At 49.1% G+C, this 19,873-nt stretch overlaps 2 protein-coding genes across 3 annotated transcripts; one reads left to right on the top strand and one right to left on the bottom strand.

Moving 5' to 3' along the window:
- Positions 1-46: 46 nt before the first annotated feature.
- On the bottom strand, positions 47-5,668 carry LOC136508718 (very-long-chain aldehyde decarbonylase GL1-11). Of its 2 annotated transcripts, none has more exons than XM_066503472.1 (7): positions 5,514-5,668; positions 5,204-5,341; positions 980-1,125; positions 707-826; positions 416-628; positions 226-306; positions 47-139 (listed from the first exon to the last, which is right to left on the bottom strand). In XM_066503472.1, the coding sequence occupies exons 1-7, from the start codon at positions 5,550-5,552 to the stop codon at positions 70-72; spliced, it is 807 nt and encodes a 268-aa protein (XP_066359569.1). In that variant the 5' UTR covers positions 5,553-5,668; the 3' UTR covers positions 47-69. The 2 variants fall into 2 exon arrangements, with proteins under 2 accessions (XP_066359569.1, XP_066359578.1); XM_066503481.1 differs by having other exon boundaries at positions 5,204-5,360; positions 5,514-5,659.
- Positions 5,669-6,179: 511 nt separating this feature from the next.
- Positions 6,180-9,744, top strand: LOC136449861 (probable adenylate kinase 1, chloroplastic). Its single transcript, XM_066450084.1, has 4 exons — positions 6,180-6,648; positions 7,422-7,561; positions 8,176-8,449; positions 9,226-9,744. Exons 1-4 carry the CDS (start codon positions 6,340-6,342, stop codon positions 9,367-9,369), a joined length of 867 nt encoding a protein of 288 aa, XP_066306181.1. The 5' UTR covers positions 6,180-6,339; the 3' UTR covers positions 9,370-9,744.
- The last annotated feature ends 10,129 nt before the right edge of the window (positions 9,745-19,873 follow it).

Below are 19,873 nucleotides of genomic sequence, written 5' to 3'. Positions count from 1 at the left end.
TAGACTTACCCCCTAACTAGCCCAATTGAGCCGACCTGGGTCTTAGCTTCACTAAGCAGATTCCACAATCTACAGATTCTTCCCTTCTTTCTCCTCAATGGTCTTTGCCTTGCGATAATCCTTGTCCGTCCCGAACAACCTGAAACACAACCAATGAGCTTCTTACGTAATGGCGGAGTTTAGAGCCCCTGCACAACTCAACACAGTCATGCTATGGATCCTCACCAGTCCATGTAAACAAATGTCGAGGCATAGTTCCCTGACTTTGTGTACAGCACACGGTGATGGTAGTCATGGAAGTCCGAGCTATTCATCATGACAAAAGTTGAGCACACGGTAAAACGTTCAGCTTCAAATAAACAAACACAGTCCCTTTTAAGAGGGGAAAATGAAAACAATGATCTAGCTTACTTACCCGCCATACAGTGGCAGGAAATTTGATGGGCTCCATGGGAAGTGATAGCCGCTGTGAGCTTCAACTGTCTCCAATACCCTCAACACCATCCACAGCCACAAGGTGAACAGATGAGGGCCAGTAAGAGCAGGACCAACAACTGTGGCGAATCCCAGGAACAAAATTTCAGCTGGGTGGGCATATTCAGAAGTTAAACCAAAGGGTGTGGCGTACCTGCAAGGATTTTTTCTGTCATAGACTAGAAAATGTTGCAACATGTAAAGTAAGATGCAATGAAGCAATATCACTTACTCGTGGTGGACGCTGTGAACATGTTTGTATAGCCATTTCGTATGCAGTGCCCTGTGCCCCCAGTAGAATATAAAATCCTCAAGGACAAAGTAGAAAAGAACTTGAGATACAACAACCGTCCTGCAAAAAAGTAGATTGAGATATATTTCTTCTCCAACTCGAACATTGGTGCTTTCATATTTACATGCTGAGATAGTGAGATGAAGAATACTAGCAATAAGGTAACTAAAATACGTGAGGTGCTTTAGCCAGGAGAGAGGAGTGAGTGCATACCAACGTGGTAGAGGAAGAGAGCTCCTAAGACCCATGAATCTGAAGGCAGGGTACGAGAAAATCATGACAGGCAGGTTCACACAGACATGGTACAGAATAAGACGCAAGACACATCTGTTTTGGTAAGCAGGGGTATTGCTCTTCTTCTGCATAGAACAATGCCACATTTTGTTGTTGTTAAGGGAACCAAATATAGTAGCAAGATAAGCATACTGCACATTGCAGATCAAATATTATATGACAAGACAAAAGAGACAAAGGATCAGCCATTCTTTGCTTATGGGCACTAGGAGCTTGGAACAGAATTAATAGCATGCATGTTCTGTTTCACAGGGAAATCTAGGCATTGCATTTCAGTGAAAGAACCAGAATATCTAGGGGGACAAAATATCACTCAATCTTGAAGAGAAGAGGCAGAGAAATTATTGCCAATGAAGAGCCAACCTTGGGTGTTTTTTTTCCTCAAACATGCTGTAGCATTTCTTCATTAAGAGGAAGAGAATGAAACAGTTACACCGAGTGGTAAGCCTAGACTTACCCCCTAACTAGCCCAATTGAGCCGACCTGGGTCTTAGTTATGTTTTCTTAGGGAATAACTCAATTCCAATTCTAAAGGAAAGCTAAATAAGATCTGGATAGAAATGATTAACTGAATATTAATATGGTATAGTGCGAACAGCTGAAACAATACTATTGCAAGGTGAGCGCTGTAAAGATCAAATCTTCAACGGTTTCCCTTTCAACAGATAAGTGTCGCGGAAATGCATATGTTGCGTTGGATTTGCGGTCATACAAGAAGGGATCGAGTTCGGAACGATGATATACGTGATAGATTAGGGGTAGCACCAATTGAAGAAAAGCTTGTCCAACACCGGCTGAGATGGTTTGGACATGTCCAACGGAGACCTCCAGAGGCATCGGTGCGTAGTGGAATCCTAAGCCAGAATAGTAACGTGAAGAGAGGCAGAGGAAGACCGAAGTTGACTTGGGTAGAGACAATAAAAAGGAGACTTGAAAGGATGGAATATACACAAAGACTTAGCCTTAGATAGGAGTGCTTGGAAGACAGCTATTCACGTGCCTGAACCTTGATTGCTTCTGCTGGGTTTCAACTCTAGCCTACCCCAACTTGTTTGGGACTTAAAGGCTTTGTTGTTGTTGTTTCCCTTTCCCTTGTATAAATTGTAAAGTTTGACATCATACACTCCCATCCAAAAATATGCAAGATTAAACAGCCTTGCTTCCTCAACAGCGAAGAAAGCAACAAAGCAGCAAGCGAAAGAATTCTCCCAATTTTTTTGACCAAAAGGACCGCCTCACATTGTGATGTGTGAATCAAATAAAATCGAGAAGACGTGCTAACGTGGGCAATGGGAAAAAATTCTCCCGATTTCCATTCTCCCTGTGGGGAGAAAGGGAAACTGAAAAGGAGATGGAGATTTAACTTTTTACCATTATAACAAATGGCACCTCCTCAAATAGCATTTTAACGGATGTCAATACATTTTCACCAGCCTAGAGAAAAAACAGCTACAAATTTACCACTTTTGCTTGCATGGCACACCAGCTCCTCATGCCCGCGTGGATTCGAGTCAAAAGGACTTGTGAAATGTCCCTCCTGCCCTTTTTCTCTCCACCCACGCAGCTGGCATTTTCGCCCCGTGCTCCTGGCGGCCGCGGCAACCCACGCACCCAACGTTGGCCACGCTGGTAGCCCATGCCCGGCGGCGGCGGTGCTCCGTCCAGGCGGTGGCGCGCTGTTGGCCGTGCCCTGGCCCCAGCGACGGTGCGCGCGCATCGCACCGTGCCTCGGCAGCTCGCGATCAAGCGGTGCCCGCGCTCGCAGCCCAGAACGCGACAGCTCGTGCCCTAGCCCGACGACGGCGACGACGCCCGCACCTGTTGTCCGAGGCCGCCGATGGCAACCACGCAGCTACGACGAGGCCGTCGTTGGGCATGGCCATGGCCGGTTCCTGCAGGGGCCTACGGCCGGCCAGTGGAGAGAGAAAGGGCGGCCTAGGCGGGCACGTCGGGTCCGAGCGTCGGCAAGGCGAGCTCGTGGCTGCCGAGTGCCTCGAGCGCGCGGGCTCGGCGGAGGAGAGCGCGACCGTCTCCAAGGATGCGACCATGGATGATGCGTCGGTGCCACGCGCTCGAGCTCCGCAGGAACACGAGCTGGCTCGCCGTGGCCGCAGAGAGGCATTGGACGAAGTCGTCCGCCGAGGAAGTTGACGACGACGCTCGCGCAGGGGTGGGGGCGTGAGCTTTGGCCGCGTGCACAGCCATCGCGTCTACATCGTGCGCCTCCAAGCAGTGATGCAGTCGACTATTGACGTCGCGGCGAGCTCCGCCATGCGGACAGCGGCGTGGGCGCGAGCAACTCCCGACGGCGTGGCCGGGTCCGGGGCGGACGAAGACCTGCAGGGGCTGGTGCGCGCGCGGGTCGGAAGTCCGCCTCTCTGTGCACTCTTCGTCCGCGGCTGCGCTTGTGGCTGTCCGCGACCGCCGTCCCGTGCGTCCGGTGGAGCTCGTCGCGGCTGCCGCCTCACGTGCCCCGGTCGAGCTTGCCGCGGCCGCCGTCCCGCGTGCCCGGCGAAGCTCGCCGTCGCCGCCATCGCGCGCGCCCGGCGGAGCTCGCCGTGGCCGCCGTCTCGCGCACCCTGGGGAGCTCGCCACGGCCGCGCTGCGCCGACACCGCTTCCATGAACTCCATCCTCCTCGGCTACGGTACGTGCACGCATGACATGACGCACACAATTCCATGCACTCGTTGCCATATGCACCACGTACGTGCACAGCCAATCTATTACGTACTCAGGTTCTGATCCTCCTTTTTTCTGTATGTATGTACGCAAATGTACATACATGTGTCGGTGATGAGCGGAGCGCAGCTATTCATGAAGCAGGACCTCAAGATCACGGACACACGGAGATCGAGGGTCAACATCTTCTCGCTCGTCGGCTCGCTCGCGGCGGGCCGAACGTCCGACTGGATCGGCCGGCGGTACACCATGGTGCTGGCGGCGGCCATCTTCTTCGCGAGCGCGCTCATCATGGGCCTCGCCCCGAGCTACGGGATCCTCATGCCGGGCCGCTTCGTGGCGGGCATCGGCGACACCGACGACGACGACGTGGTAGTCGTCGCCCGCAGGAGCAAGCAGGGCAGCCATGGCGAAGGGGTGTGGAGGGACCTCCTCATCCGCCCGACGCCGCCCGTCCGCCGCATACTGATCGCCTGCCTCGGCCTCCAGTTCTTCCAGCAGGCCTCCGGCATCGACTCCGTGGTGCTGTACAGGCCGCAGGTGTTCGAGAAGGCCGGGCTCAGGTCGGACAACAACTCCCTGGCGGTGGGCGCGTCCAAGACGTTGTTCATCCTGGTGGCCACGTTCTTCCTCGACCGCGTCAGGCGGAGGCCGCTGCTGCTCACGAGCGCGGGCAGGATGGTGGTGTCGCTGGTGACACTGGCCTCGGCGCTGCACGCCATCGACCGGCTCCCCGAGGGCCAGGCGACGACGGACGGCAGCAGGATCCTATCAGGAATTCAGGACACTGATGACGAACGCGCTGGGAGAGAGCAGGGGCAGGAGAGACATTTGACGTCCGTATGCTGACTTGGATTCCTGTTGGGGCGAGGGCTGGCGTGCCACGTGAGCAAAAGTGGCATTTTTGTATCTATTTTCCGTCTTTGCTGCTAAAAACGTAGCGGCAACCGTTAAGATGCTATCTGAGGAGTTGGCGATCTTTATAATGGTAAAAGGTTAAATCTCCCAAAAGGAGAGCACCCCGACTCTTTGTTGCAGGCTATAGAAAAGGGAAATAATGAGAAGCATCGTTTTCATCTTTCCCTGTCTTTATGGCCACTATGAGAAGCGAAAACAGTCACTGGGTCCTCCTCCACAGTGTGTTAAGCGGAAGAGGAAAGTGTCATCTCGATTTGCCCAGTCCAGCCTTATCATCCCATTTACTGTTTGCCCCCCCTACCCCTACTCCTACTCTTACCCAGCAAAGTTGCTACCTTTTGATTCCTATACTATTATGATTTGAGAAGACAAGAAAACCCATCCATTCAATGGATGCAGGCTAGGTGACCATAATTGATTGGCCGAGAGGTGAATGGATCAAATCGGGCATGATACTCTTTCAGATTAGCAGGAGCAGTGGGCACTGGCAGTTTTGGGCAGTGGCTGAAAAAGAAAAAGACAAGAAAAAAGAAGCATGGGGTACCTGGATCTTGTACTTGGCGAAGAGTCCGAAGCGCTCGAAGAGGAGGGAGGGGAGGCCGGAGAGGAAGAAGACGGTCTCGTGGAGCAGGAAGGTGACGACGGTGGCGAGCTGGAACTCGCTGAAGTTGGCGATCAGGACCTGCATTCATTTCCGTCACCTTTGCTCCGGCAAGGAAGAGCAGAAAGAGACAGAGATCTGGGGATGAGGACGGAGAGAGAAGAGAGAGCAGAGCAGAGCAGAGCAGAGGAGAACAGAGAGAGAGAGAGAGAGAGGGGGGGGGGGGTAGGGGAGGAACGGGAGGTGGGGGTACCTGCCACGCGGACTCGATGGCGGACATGGGCGCCGCCATTATGATCGCCGGCGGCGAAGAAGCGAGGAGGGGAGGGGGTGAGCCAGAGCCTGGCCTGTGGCCTGCTCTCGCAGGAGGATGAGGCGGAGTTGTCTAGTTGAGCAACCGGCCCCCATCCCACGCGGACCTCAATTAAAGCCGTGGGATGGGCCCGCGAGACGGACGAAAACTATTGTCCGGGCTCGCCTCGGCACAAGCGCAAGATGCGAGCCGAGCCCCCACTGGCGCGTGGGACCCGACGTGCAGCGCAAACGGCTGGCTTGCGGCCACTAGTCCACCACACCACGCGCCATGGATCCGCACTCCCGCACCGTCCCTTCGCTACCGATCAAAACGGTACGGTACGGATATTTTCGGACGAACCGAGTTCGTTTAGAGAGGTTGAGATCTGTTCGTATCTAAGTCTGAATATTCAATATTCGATACCGTATTCGTATCCGAATACTCAAATCGTATATTTATGATGTCGATATCTAATCATATACTATCCGATATAGTTGATTTTATTCGTATTCGAATCCGAACAAAAATATAAAAATAAATATAATATAGGTGATATCCATCCGTGCCCGATCCGTTTTCATCCCTAGCTACCGTCCAGTGGGGGCGGATCGGTCCACAGGCCCAGCGTAGACCGGTTCCACGCCCCCGCCCGACCCACCTTCTTCTCCAAGCCACTCTCCCTCCCCGTCGCATCTCAGCCGCCGCCGCACGTACAAATACGCGACGGGAACGGTCAGGGCCGAACCCTAAACCCCCGCCTCCGCCTCCGCCTCCGCTGCATCCTATGGCGGCCGTGCAGCGACTCCTCCGGGCAGCCGCCCCCGGTGGCTCGGCGACGGCCAGGAGGCGCATGACGTCGCTGGCGCCGGAGCAGGCGCCGTCTGCGGCGGCAGGGTTCCCGTTCGCGGCGGAGGAGAGGGTCAGGCGGCGGCCGATGGCGGAGAGGAACGTGCAGTGGGTGTTCCTCGGCTGCCCGGGCGTGGGCAAGGGCACCTACGCGAGCCGCCTCTCGCGCCTCCTCGGCGTGCCCCACATCGCGACGGGGGACCTTGTTCGCGACGAGCTCGCCTCCACCGGGCCACTTGCTGCGCAGGTGAGAGTGAGCCACCTCTCCGTACCTCCAGGGTCCAGATCGGCCCCGTTCTGCTCTGCGCTGATCTGGATTCGTTTTTAGTCGTGTGGATCAGCGACATGGTTGAGCTTATTTAACTAGAGATTTGAGGTCGCCTTGGGCTATTGAGTGTGGATCAGTACGCGAAATGCTTTAGGGGGGGAAAAAGGAGAGAGAGAGATGGTTTTGGTTCGAGTGGCAGTCAAATTGTTGATAGATCTGAACATCACTGCCTGAATTGGACTCGCCTAGTGTTTGTGAATTGGGGATGCCTTGATGTGATCATTTTGCTTTACTTGCAAGCTTCAGCTCAATCTTGTTACTGAATCTGACCCCATGTTTTTTTTTTGGGCATCAGTCTATTCAGAAAACACGTCTGGTTAGAACCGTTAAGGGACTGTACTTGCTTCCCTGTGCTATAGTGTTTTGCTGGACGACTTGTTCCAACATTACACATGGCTGTTCGCGTAATAGTGTTTTTTTCTCGAAGAGTATAGCAATTGACTAATAAACTTGCCTAGATTATGGTTCGGCTGCAAGTGTGTGGCTACTTTTATTGTAATTTTGCCATGTTCTGTTCATGCTAACTATTAGATTGCAAAGCTCGTGCTACTGGTCCATTTAAAATTTACTGAAAATGAGTAGATTCATATTTCATTGATTCCATGCCTGTACGGGTTGGTATTTGATTATCCTTTCATATTGTTTTAATTTTGCACTTTGAAACTGATGTAATAGTTTTTTTTTTCTTGCAGCTTGCTGAAATTGTTAATAAGGGGAAATTGGTTTCTGATGAAATTATCTTCAATCTTTTGTCCAAAAGGCTTAAGAAAGGAGAAGACCAGGGAGAATCAGGATTTATTCTTGACGGTTTTCCCCGTACAGTAAAACAAGCGATGAGAATCTTTAACATATCGTGAACACTTCCTTCTAGTTTGTTCCTTTTACTAGCAATTGAACGCGATATTCTGGTCACTTATGAATTCTCTATGTTTTTTCTTCAACTTGGTTTTGCCGTTTGATGCAATATAAAAATATTATTCAAATAGTTCACATGTTTCTCGGTTTCTGCTGCCATTGAATCAGTATTGAATCAGTTCTTCCTAGTCTGTTCCGTTTAGTAACCATTGAACTCAATGATGTGGTGTCTCCTGAACGCTCAATGTTTTATTTTATTGCTGTTTGGTAATGATGTGAGTAATGCAATGCAATACCATCCAGATAGTTCACATATTCCTATTCCCCTTAAACTAGTGTGGCACTGTGATAGCTTGTACTCTTTTTGTTGGAGTATGTGGTTAGCCTTTCTTTAAGTATAATGCTTGTGATTATTGCGCCTCCTGCAGGAATATTAACTTACTCACCGATACAGATTTAAACATTTTGCCGCCATTGTTTCTATTTGAACTAATTGATACTGGTGCAATATGTTGTCAGCAGTCGTCAGAGACCCGTTCATGCATGCACTTGATCATGGTGGTCTGAACTAACTATTTCTCTGTCTTTCCAGGAAATTCTTGATGGCGTTACAGACATTGATATGGTGGTTAATATAAAACTAAGAGAAGATGTTCTAGTAGAGAAGTGCCTCGGCAGAAGGATTTGTGGCCAATGTGGAAAGAACTTCAATTTGGCCTGCATTGATGTTAAGGGCGAAAATGGACTACCAGCAATCTACATGGAACCACTGTTGCCCCCAAACAACTGCATGTCAAAGCTTATTACCCGAGCTGATGATACCGAAGAGGTGGTCAGAAATCGGCTTCGGATATATAATGACATGGTATGGTCCTATGTGCAATTAATACTGCTGTATCATTCATAATAAAATGTATAACATATTCTCATTAAGCAATGAATATGCAGTAGTGGTTGATTTATTTTGTTTCTGCAAGATTTACATGCAATTTAAACTCCTGAGACCATAATACTTTTTTGTTTTGTGTCATTTGCATTTTAAAAGATGTTCAAATCTACTCCCTCCGCCCCAAAATAAGTCTCCATCTCGCATTTCAAGGAGTCCACCAATCTTAATTTTGACTATATACATCAATATTTGTATCTCCAAATTGGGTTTACTGTGAAAATATATGACGCGATTAATCTAATGACACTTATATGGTATCACAAATATTAGTTTTTTTTGCAATATATTTGGTCAAAATTTAAATTGTTTGACTACTACAAATGCGAGACAGAGACTTATTTTGGGATGGAGGGAGTATATAATAGATAGCTGTAGAGTCCTTGCCCTGCATGAGACAAGATCCAGTGTTGCCTTGCTCTCTTAAGCATGCATTACATTTGATTCCGATTCCTCGAGGATACCATTGTGTAGATTTGGTTCATCACAGCACAGTCCTGGTAGGCGTGCTGAAAGTGCACAGAACCCAGGATTTGATACTTAAACATTTGCAGCGTGTTTGGTTGGCTGGTTCGTATCGTTGCTGGTTTGTGAAGAAGTACTGTTGGCTGGTTTGTGTGAGAGAAAAATACTGTTCCGGTTGGAAATTTACGATCGTTTACGACAAGCCACAGCCAAACGAACAGGCTTTGCAGAGTCAACCTGTGGAAGGTTTCTACCGGGAGCAGGGGAAGCTCTTGGAATTTGACTTGCCTGGTGGGATCCCTGAATCTTGGCCAAAGCTGCTCCAGGTTCTAAACCTCGAGGACCAAGAGGAGCTGAAGTTGGCTGCAGCATAGGTCTCTGGGAGACCTACATACTCGAAAAAAGACCATACCACATTTTTTTGAATAATGGAGAAGAGGAAACTTACTCCACAATTTAGTGCCTTTTGCAGAAGTAACGGTTTTCTTCAAAAGCGAGTTGTTGGTTTTCACCGGCGTTTTGATGAGCCGGTACTATGTAACGTTGACGTTAGTTGTAAGCAGTACCCCATTTTTGCTTGCCCAGTTTGGAGCGCATGAAGACATGCTGTAGTGCTATTCATTCATAACAAACTTGTAGATGAGAGGCTCTTTTCTGTGTTGCGTGACTTAATGCTCCCGTATGTGTACCCATATATGTGTTCATGATAAAGCACTGAAGTAGTATGATACAGAATAACAGAGACCTTATGAGTACCTTTATGTGTTCATGTTAAAGCACTGAAGTAGCAGCAACGCCCTGGGTGTTGCTCTGATCCTGGGTGTTTTGCTCTGATCTGATGCGGGCTGTTGTTGGCAATCTCCTTCACGGCCACAAAAATCTCGCGCCGTTTGGATGCTTGGAATTAAATTTATTCTAATAAATTATAATTTAGACACATGTTAATTAAACTAATATAGTTATATATGGAATATATTTATATACTTTTGTTAGCTATGCAAGAGATATGTTTATATGTTGCATTTCTATAGGGAAGCGAGTTGAAGAACGTGCTAATAGAGAGTAATAACATAGCATGATGATCTATAGAATCAATTTTCGTCTCCCACACTATGAATTTAAGATAGACTTATATGTGAATTTAAAAAATTGTGGAATCTCAAATTCCAAGCCAAATATCCTAATTCATTTAGTAGATTTTAATTCCTCCAAAATAAAAGGATCCAAACGGGTGCCCCACCACCAGCAGTATAAAACCCCTCGTCCGTCTCCATAAGCCAAAGCGCAAAATGGGTCCTAAGTTCGACTCCCCGTGAGAGCGAATTTTAGGTTAGGGGTAAAAAAAATCCCCTCGTCCGTCCCCATAAACCAAAGCACAGAACGCCCCGGCCCGGCTCTCACAAGCCAATGGAGTCCGCTTGATCTATGTGAAAAGATACCCCCCACCACCACCACACACACACCCTGCTCTAAGTTTTTTTTATTACCTGATAGAGAGAGACCTAAATAGGTCAATCTGTCCGCTGGTTCTGGTTTGCATGATGAGGAAGGTTTTATTTTATGTACTTATTGTACCTGCAATCTACATGCAATATATACAACTCCAATTTCCCACCGATAATGATATATGGCGGCCGTCTGGACGAGAACGAACGCACCCAAAGCCCCGCGAACGACCCGCCCTTGTTGCACGCACCCAAAGCCACGTCGAACCGACCAGCCCCTGCCGCACGCCGTCTCCCAGACGTTGTCTCCCGCACTCATCCTTATCCTTTCCTCGCTCACTCTCGCAACCGGGACGGACGCCACCCCCAGTCGCCCCTCCCGCCCGCCGGCGCTCTCTCCCTCCCTCCCCCCCCCCCCCCTCCCCTCCCGCGACTCCATTGGTACCCCGCGTCCCCAGCGACACGGCTCCCGCTCCTCCCACCGGAGATGAGGACAACGGCGATAGCTCCGATGAGGTAGTTCGGTTCCTCCTCCTTCTCTGGGTCTGAGCGCTCCTCCTCCTCCTCGTCTGGATTTGAACCCTCCTCCTCCTCTGGATCTGAGGGACGTGGCGGTGCCTAGGGTTCCGACGAGCTCTGTTGCAGTAGCCTTGTTTTGCTGTTGCAACAAATAATATTTCTTTGTTGCATTAGTCGCTTTTTTGTTTCTAATGTTGCATCTCGTATTGCAGTAGCCTTGTTCTGATGTTGCAACAAGTAATATTTCTTTGTTGTATTAGTATTTTTTTCCTAGCGTTGCTTTCTCACATTGTGCTTTATTCTGTTGTTGCAGTAGACTTGTTCTAATGTTGCAAACAAGTAATACTTCTGATGTTTGCATCTCGCATTGCTTCGTGTTGCAACAGATCTTCCGATGGCAAATGAACATTCGGGATGATGGAGCACGGTGAGGATGGGGGTGTGGAGGGCAACGGGCGTGCAGGGAATGGCGACGCGACGAGACACGGCGGCGCTGCGGGGACGGGCTGCACGCGGGGGCACGCTCGTTCTATTCGCATCGGATAGGATGGTCCCGTGGGGCGCGACGAGATTGAAACGTTACGTGGACTAGGTGCGTCCAGACATGCTCCAGTACCGGGCGTCCGGGCGCTAGGTGCGCGGATTTCCCATATATAGTTAGTACTACTCCCTTTCCTTTATTAATTTATTAACTAATGTACATCGACTCTGACTCTGTTGCGTACTTCGATCCTGCGATGTTCCTTGTGTGTGTTTATATAGCCATATATAGGATGTATTGTATGTACAAACAAGATCGAGCTCCAGACGACACGGCGTTTCATCAAGTCTAGAGTTCCAAAAGCAAAAGAAGAAACATATATACATGGCACCGCACCGCCGCCTCCTGCACGGCAATAGCGTCCTAGTATCTGTGTACGATAAAAAGATGGGCTACCTCGTCTTCAGGTTCGACGTGAAGCGCCTCTTCTCCGTTGACGACGACGACGAGAGCAGAAGCCGAAGCTGCCGCAGGCGACCTCGGGAGGTGCTCCCATTACCTCCCAGCCACGTGGCTTGCTTTCGACACTACTACAGAAGTTAACTATAGGGGCAGCTCTAGAGCCTCTGTAGGGGCAGCTACGTCAGCCGCCCTTCCCAGGGTGTTCCTACAGAGGGTGCCTCTGTAGGGGCGGTTTCCTGACCGCCCCTGCAGTGCCCTCTATAGGGGTGGCTAGTGTTTTCAGCCGCCCCTATAGTGCCCTCTGTAGGGGTGGCTGGTAATATCAGCCGCCCCTGTAGTGGACTTCTGTAAGGGCGGTTGTATCACCAGCCGCCCCTGCTGTGTGTATTTGCAAGGGCAGTTCAATCAAGAACCGCCCCTACAGTGGATTTTTCAGCAAAAAAATAAATAATTCAAATTCAAATCTGACCACATATATATATATAATTCAAATTCGAATCTGACCGCCACAAATATACATATATACATCCACAAACACAAGACAATTATTTAGAACATCATCACAAGTCATAATTCACAAAAGTCCATCATTACAACATAGTCCATTAAGAAATCCACAAGTCCACATGCAAAACAAAGTCCAAACTATTTTAAAGTCTGATCCAAACCATACCACAAGTCCACATTGTCATCAACGGCCTAGGGCTAGCCTATCAGTCTCACAAAGGTGTTGGTATAGAGGATTACTATCTAAGTCGGAAAGAAGATGATGGTAAGTGCCTTTATGGTACACAATCTGGTCCATTATGAAGTTGCAAAGGTTGCCGACCATCGCTAAGAGCTCGTCATCCTTGTATGGGTTCCTTCTCGTGTCTTTATCTTTCTCCAACTATAAGAGAACAAGTTTAGGTTTACTATATCATAACTGAAAGATCCTTGTTTGGTTTTGGTAATTGAGTGACAACTTAGGTGGACTAATTGTGTTTATATGAGATACACAGGTGATTAGTCCACAGGTATATGTGTATGAGCAACATATGCCATGGAGGTGAAAATGGCTTGGAGATGTTGCAAAGCTCACACATGTGATGATGAAGGAGCTTATTGCACATGAGACATGACATTGAGTCATGTGATCAAGGTGGAGAAGATCAAGACAAGACTTGGCTTGATGGACTGGTTGCAAGCGTGAAGGGCAAGTCGAAGGTTTTTGGAGTGATGGACCGCGTGGCGATGAAGCTTGAGCAAGACTTGGCGCCAATGGACGATGGCAACGGTGAAGAGTAAGTGAAGTCAAGATCAATGAACCAATATGATCACGTGATGATATGAAGTGGATCATATCATTGTTGATCGTGTTGGTGCATGTGTTGCATCGACGTTGGAGGAGATGGAATAGAATGCGCAAGGCAAAGGTATAACCTAGGGCATTTCATTTCACCGGTCATAGGTGTGTAGAGAAGTTTATGACCGGGTTTAGGATAGATGGCCGTACTATCAAGAGGGGCAAACTTGTTTGTATATCGGTCATCTAGTGCCACTCGAGTGATCTAACTTTGCATCGTCGCTAGGATCGAGTGGCGTCGCAAGTTGAGTGGCTAACATCCTTTGGGAAATGATTGTGAAAAGCTAACACACATACACATGGTGATGTACACTTGGTGGTGTTGGCACATTTACAAAGGAGGTGGTGTTTGCAGGGTTGAGATGGGTTTGGGTCCTTCTCGGTGGGATTCGGCGCTTTCGGGAAAATGGAATGCCTATTTTCTATTGCGCCGGATGCAAATTCTTGTGGTTGGCTCATTGGAGCAAGGGTGAAGAAGTTAGAAGTGAAAACAAGTTGGTCGCGAAGACGCTGGCGTCGGTCAACTAACCGGACGCTGGGTCTGAAAGCACCGGACGCTGGGAGCATGCGTCCGGTCGAGCTGGTCGGTCGGCACAGTACCAAGGGTATTGCACCGGACGCTGTCTGTGTCCGGTCAAGGTGGACCGGACGCGTCCGATCGAAGAAATACACCTCGGGGAGCTTACTGGAAACGACCGGACATTGGGGGTTCAGCGTCCGGTCAGTTGAAGCTGCTGCGTCCGGTCAGGTCAAGTGACCGTTGGAATCGGGACACGTGGTCGTCTGCGAGCGACCGGACGCTGAGGTCCAGCGTCCGGTCAACACGACCGGAGCGTCCGGTCGGCCCGATTTTTGCCCAGTGAAGGGGTAACGGCTAGTTTAGCCCTTGGGGCTATAAATAGAAGTGGCCTTCGGCCATGGCTGGTGTGGAGCACCTTGGAGGACTTTGTGTCCATGCTTGAGAGTGCTTAGGAGCCCTCCATCTCACACATACTTGATAGCGATCATCCGATTGTGCGAGTGAGCGATTCTAGTGCGATTGCATCGTGAGGTTGCATCGAGTGGCACTAGGTGATCGAGTTGCAAGCCGGTGGTGCTTGTTACTCTTGGAGGTTGCCACCTCCTAGACGGCTTGGTGGTGGTCTCTGTCGAAGCGCGCAAGAAGCTTGTGCGGCGCTCCGGAGAAGTGCTTGTGAGGGGCATTGTGCTCGCCCTGCGGGAGCCGCGAAGAGCAACTCTAGTAAAGCGTGTCATTGAGCTATCCTCACTTCCGGGGTAGGTTCTTACGGCGCCCGACGTGCGGGCTTAGCGGGTGATGCTAATTAGCCGCCGAACCACCAAGTGAGCGGTCGATACAACGGGGACTAGCGTGTTGGCAAACACGTGAACCTCGGGAGAAAAATCATCGTGTCAACCTTGTTCTTCCCGTTGGTTTGCATCCCTATTACACAAGCTTGCAATTACTTTTATACATATTAAGCTTGTGTAGCTGCTCTTGTAATTAGATAGCTTGTGTAGCTTGCTAATTACCTTATTGCTTGTGTAGCATAGAAGTAGCTCCCTTGCGTGGCTAATTTGGTTTGTGTAACCTTGTTAGTCACATTACTTAGTTTGTGTAGCTAAGTATTTGCGCTCTCTAATTTAGCATTGGTTGCCTTGTTATTGAGCATTGCTAGTGAGCTTAGTTGGCTTTGTGCTTTTGCTTACTAGCATGTGTAGGAGCTCCCTTGTTGCTTAAAGAACTAGTGGCATAGGTTTGTGTAACCGTGCTCCTAGAATTGTTTAGGAGAGCTCTAACTAGCCTAGCACCTTTGTTGCATAATTGTTATCTTTGCAAGGTGCTAGTGAACATATATAGTGGGGTATAGTCTTGGCTAGACCGATAGTTTTAATTCCGCATTTGTATCGGTTAGCCGATGCGATTAAGTTTTAGAAAAGACTATTCACCCCCCCCCTCTAGTCGCCATCTCGACCCTTCAACAACATATGCGAACTTTTCATACTACGAGCGAAGAGATTCAAACTTACCAGATTGGGGTTTCTGTTGTAGCCACCGATGGTACTCATCATAATACATGTGTAGTATCCATAATGTAGACTCCTAGGCTTCTGCTTGGGGCACTGTGTATTTTGCATATGGAGATGTTAAGTAATGTTATTGATAGGCACGTAATATATGGAGTACCAAAGTAAATGACACTTACCGCACATAGAGTTTTGGCATACAACTTTTCCTTTCTATTTGGATGATGCCTCCCCTTATGTTTCTGGACATAGTGCCTGAATGCCCTGTTCCAATGGTTTTAGCAAATGCAACTTGTTAGTATCCCACATTGAACCTTACAAGTATGTATACAAACATAGTAGCTAAAATAAGGATTGTCGATATGTATACGTCTTGACAATCGCTATGAAGTCTTTATATGTCTTGACTGGGAAATCCGCTGAATCAAAGACCCATGCCATGCTATGTGAGAGCCAGACACCTATGCAAATTCAGTGATCACTGCATGAATTTAGTCATAGAAGGAACACATAAGCTCTTTTGCATCGAACAAAGTATATTGAACAAAGCTAAGTATACAGTCGAACTTACTTGAAGTGGTATGGTATCCATACAGTATCGTGTTGTTGGAGATTTTTAAAACATAGGGCAATGTATGCTGCAACTTTAAGGGACTCTTCCAATATTTTCTTGTTCCTGATGTCCTGTTTCTCCTTAAGTGTCTTTCCACCTCTTAGTTCTTTGCAATCTAGTTCCACTCTTTAGGATAATTAAAATTTGTTGATGCTATAGGTGAATGGTCTATATACCTATGTTTCAGAGCTAGCCTCTTTCTCATAAAGTCCGCTTGCATTCTATAAATCACGGTGTGGGTTAGTTATAACAAAATCAAAATATTACATTCATATCATATCGAGAGGGCAAGGACTTACAAGCACCACATACGAATTAGATTCATTTCCATTCGTCCGAGGTGGAAGCATGCCTGGATATCCTTAAACTCAACGGCAATTTGCCCACCTGGGGCTCCAAATATGCCGGCAGGGATCCATGCTTGTAAGATTTCTAGTTCTGTTATCTGAGCACGCAAGTACCAATCGTGGAACTTTCTCATTCCACGTGGCAAGCACTGTATGACTCGGTTTGGTAGAAAGTTCTTGCCTTTTTCATATTTATTCGGGCAATCATTTGACCATTTGAGGTTATCAACAGCTGGATACTTGTTAAACCCTTTGTGCAGTTTGCTAGTGGTGCCCTCCTCAGAAGCTGGTGCTCTGAATTCTTTTACGTGGTTCTTAGGCTTGAACTAGTCATGGGCCATCCACTTGTGCACCGACGAGACGTTATTAATGCCCGCATACGATGGCCTTATCTTGATTGGGATTTTGTTTCGAGCTTCCCATTCGGGCACGTCCTTATCAACTTGTGCATCACCTGCTTTAGGGGCCACTTGTTCTTCACGTATCGACAGTTCACGAGGCAATTGCTGTTCATGAGACACTTGTGAAAGGTCCTAATATGGCTAGAGGGGGGTGAATAGCCTATTTAAAAATCTACAAATCAACTAGAGCAATTTGATTAGTATGACAAATAGCGTAATGCAAACTTGCTCTAGCTCTACAAGGGTTGCAAGCCACCTATCCAACAATTCTAGTTGCAATGAATACTTAGGCACACAAACTTGCTATGTAATGACTCACTAAGAGCTCTCAACCTTGCTACTCTAAAGAGCTCAACTAGATGAATGTAAATAATAAAGCAAGCTCTCAATTCTAATTACACTAAAGAGCTTGTATCAACTAGTTTGCAAGAATGTAAATGAGTGAGTAGAGTGATTATACCGACGTGTAGGGGATGAACCAATCACAAGATGAATATATAGCCAATCATCGGGAGAATGCCAAAGAAGAGAGACAATCGATTTTCTCCCGAGGTTCACGTGCTTGCCAACACGCTACGTCCCCGTTGTGTCGACCAACACTTGGTGGTTCGGCGGCTAAGAGGTGTTTCACAAACCTCGTCCACACGATTGGACACCGCAAGAACCGACCCACAAGTGAGATAACTCAATGACACGAGCAATTTACTAGAGTTACCTTTCGGCACTCCGCCGGGGAAGGTACAACTCCCCTTACAATCACTGGAGACGGCCACGAACAATCACCAACTCGTGCCGATCCTCCACCGCTGCTCCAACCGTCTAGGTGATGGCAACCACCAAGAGAAACAAGCGAAATCCGCAGCGCAACACGAATACCAAGTGCCTCTAGATGCAATCACTCAAGCAATGCACTTGAATTCTCTCCCAATCTCACAATGATGATGGATCAATGATGGAGATGAGTGGGAGGGCTTTGGCTAAGCTCACAAGGATGCTATGTCAATGAAAATGTGCAAGAGTTATCCCTTGAGCCGGCCATGGGGTTATAAATAGAGCCCCCATCAAATAGAGCCGTTGTACCCCTTCACTGGGCAAAACATGTTCTGACCGGACGCTCCGGTCATACCGACCGGACGCTGGCCCTCAGCGTCCGGTCACCCGATGGACGCCACGCGTCACCAGCTTCAAACGCTATTCGTCAGATTTCAACGGCTACGAAGTTGACCGGACGCTCCGGTCAAAACTGACCGGACGCTGAAGCCCCAGCGTCCGGTCGTTTCCAGTAAGCTCCCCGAGGCATGTTTTTTCGACCGGACGCGTCCGGTCCACCTTGACCGGACGTAGACCAGCGTCCGATGCTCAACCCTAGCGACTGTGCCGTCTGACAGCTCGACCGGACGTAGCCCTTCAGCGTCCGGTCGCTGAGTGACCCAGCGTCCGGTCAGTAGACCGATGCCAGCATCATTTCGACCAACTCCATTTCAACTCTAACTTCTTCACCCTTGCTCAAGTGTGCCAACCACCAAGAATTTTGCATCCGGCGCAATAGAAAATAAACATTTCATTTTCCCAAAAGCGCCGAATCCTGCCTCGCAAGCTCGGCGGGAGGGAGAGAGGGACCCAAACCCATCTCAACCCTGCAAACACCTTGTGCACATGTGTTAGCATATTTTCACAAATATTTTCAAGGGTGTTAGTACTCCACTAGATCCTAAATGCATATGCAATGAGTTAGAGCATCTAGTGGCACTTTGATAACCGCATTCCGATACGAGTTTCACTCCTCTTAATAGTACGGCTATCTATCCTAAATGTGATCACACTCACTAAGTGTCTTGATCACTAAAACAAAATGGCTCCTACATTTTATACCTTTGCCTTGAGCCTTTTGTTTTTCTCTTTCTTCTTTTCCAAGTTCAAGCATTTGATCATCACCATGCTATCACCATTGTCATGATCTTCGTCATTGCTTCATCACTTGGAGTAGTGCTACATATCTCATAATCACTTTGATAAACTAGGTTAGCACTTAGGGTTTCATCAATTAACCAAAACCAAACTAGAGCTTTCAACTTGTTGTTCATGTATCGGCTGCGCTTGTTGAGAAGGATGTTGCATCTCATCATGCCTTCACTCGGTACGAGCTGGAGAAGGACGTGGCATGTCATCATGCCCATGCTCGGTACGAGGTGGAGAAGGATGTGGCATGTCATCATGCCCTTGCTCGGTACGAGGTGGAGAAATCTCTAGCGTGTGGTGGTCATGGTCATGGGCCGGTGAGTATACCTCCCCGTCCTCGACGGGTCGCTCCAGAGGATGAACTTCAGTCGGAGTTGGCGAAGACTTGGTCAATACAATATCTCGTCTGTGCCAGAGGGTGAACTGGTTCATGACGTCTCCGAGTAACACGAGCCCCTCGGGAGTAGGGTGTTCTATCTTCCAAGTCATGAACTCGGGCGTCACGGTATGCACCTCGACCCGATCGTCGCTGCCACCACGGACGGGCACATCATGGTCTACGACGCGCCACCAGGTCCCAGTACACCTACGACCATGATCTACGCTGCTGGAAGCCCTGGACCATCCTCCTCGCCTTAAGCAGCAGTCGCCGCCGCAACGACGACATGTCAATGCTGGTCGCGACCGAACTCCTCGACTTCTCAGAACCAGAGACCCCCACTTCGCGGCTCTCCGTCTCACGTCCGGCGGCCGCTTACAGCCCCTTCCCATTCCTTCGCGCCTGCTGTTCGGCGACGGCGACGAGGTTGAGGTGACGTCCTACTTCGTCGCCGACGGGCGCGTGTGGCTGTCCGTATGGTGCCGGTGCGACGGGATCAAGGGAACCTACTCCCTAGACATGGTGGCACCAACAAAGCTTGGTTGGCGCCGCGAGGGGAGCTGGGTGCCGCCCCTCGTGGGACGAGTGGTGTACACCCCTGACCTAGGCCTGCTCTTTGGCTTCAAGCACCGGCAACAAGCCCTGCGCGCCATCGACATCAAGGCCAGGCCCCGGCCGGTGATCCGACAGGAGTGGACGAAGGCTCTCCTCCCTAGCAAGGATGAGGGCTACTCTCCTAAGCAAGACTATCTCCCCTTCGGGGGCTGGCCTACCTTGGAGGAGGCAGGCTCTGCATCTCATGGTCCAGCGCCTAAGGGGACGAATGCATGATTCTCGCCCTCACGGCGGTGGAGGTGACGATGACGAATAAGGAAAGTACTAGTAATGGGTAAGGATGGCAG

Source organism: Miscanthus floridulus, chromosome 1, assembly GCF_019320115.1.
Source record: "Miscanthus floridulus cultivar M001 chromosome 1, ASM1932011v1, whole genome shotgun sequence".
Taxonomy (NCBI): domain Eukaryota; kingdom Viridiplantae; phylum Streptophyta; class Magnoliopsida; order Poales; family Poaceae; genus Miscanthus; species Miscanthus floridulus.
The sequence above is the reverse complement of the archived record's forward strand: the minus strand, read 5'-3'. Positions and strand labels throughout refer to the sequence as shown.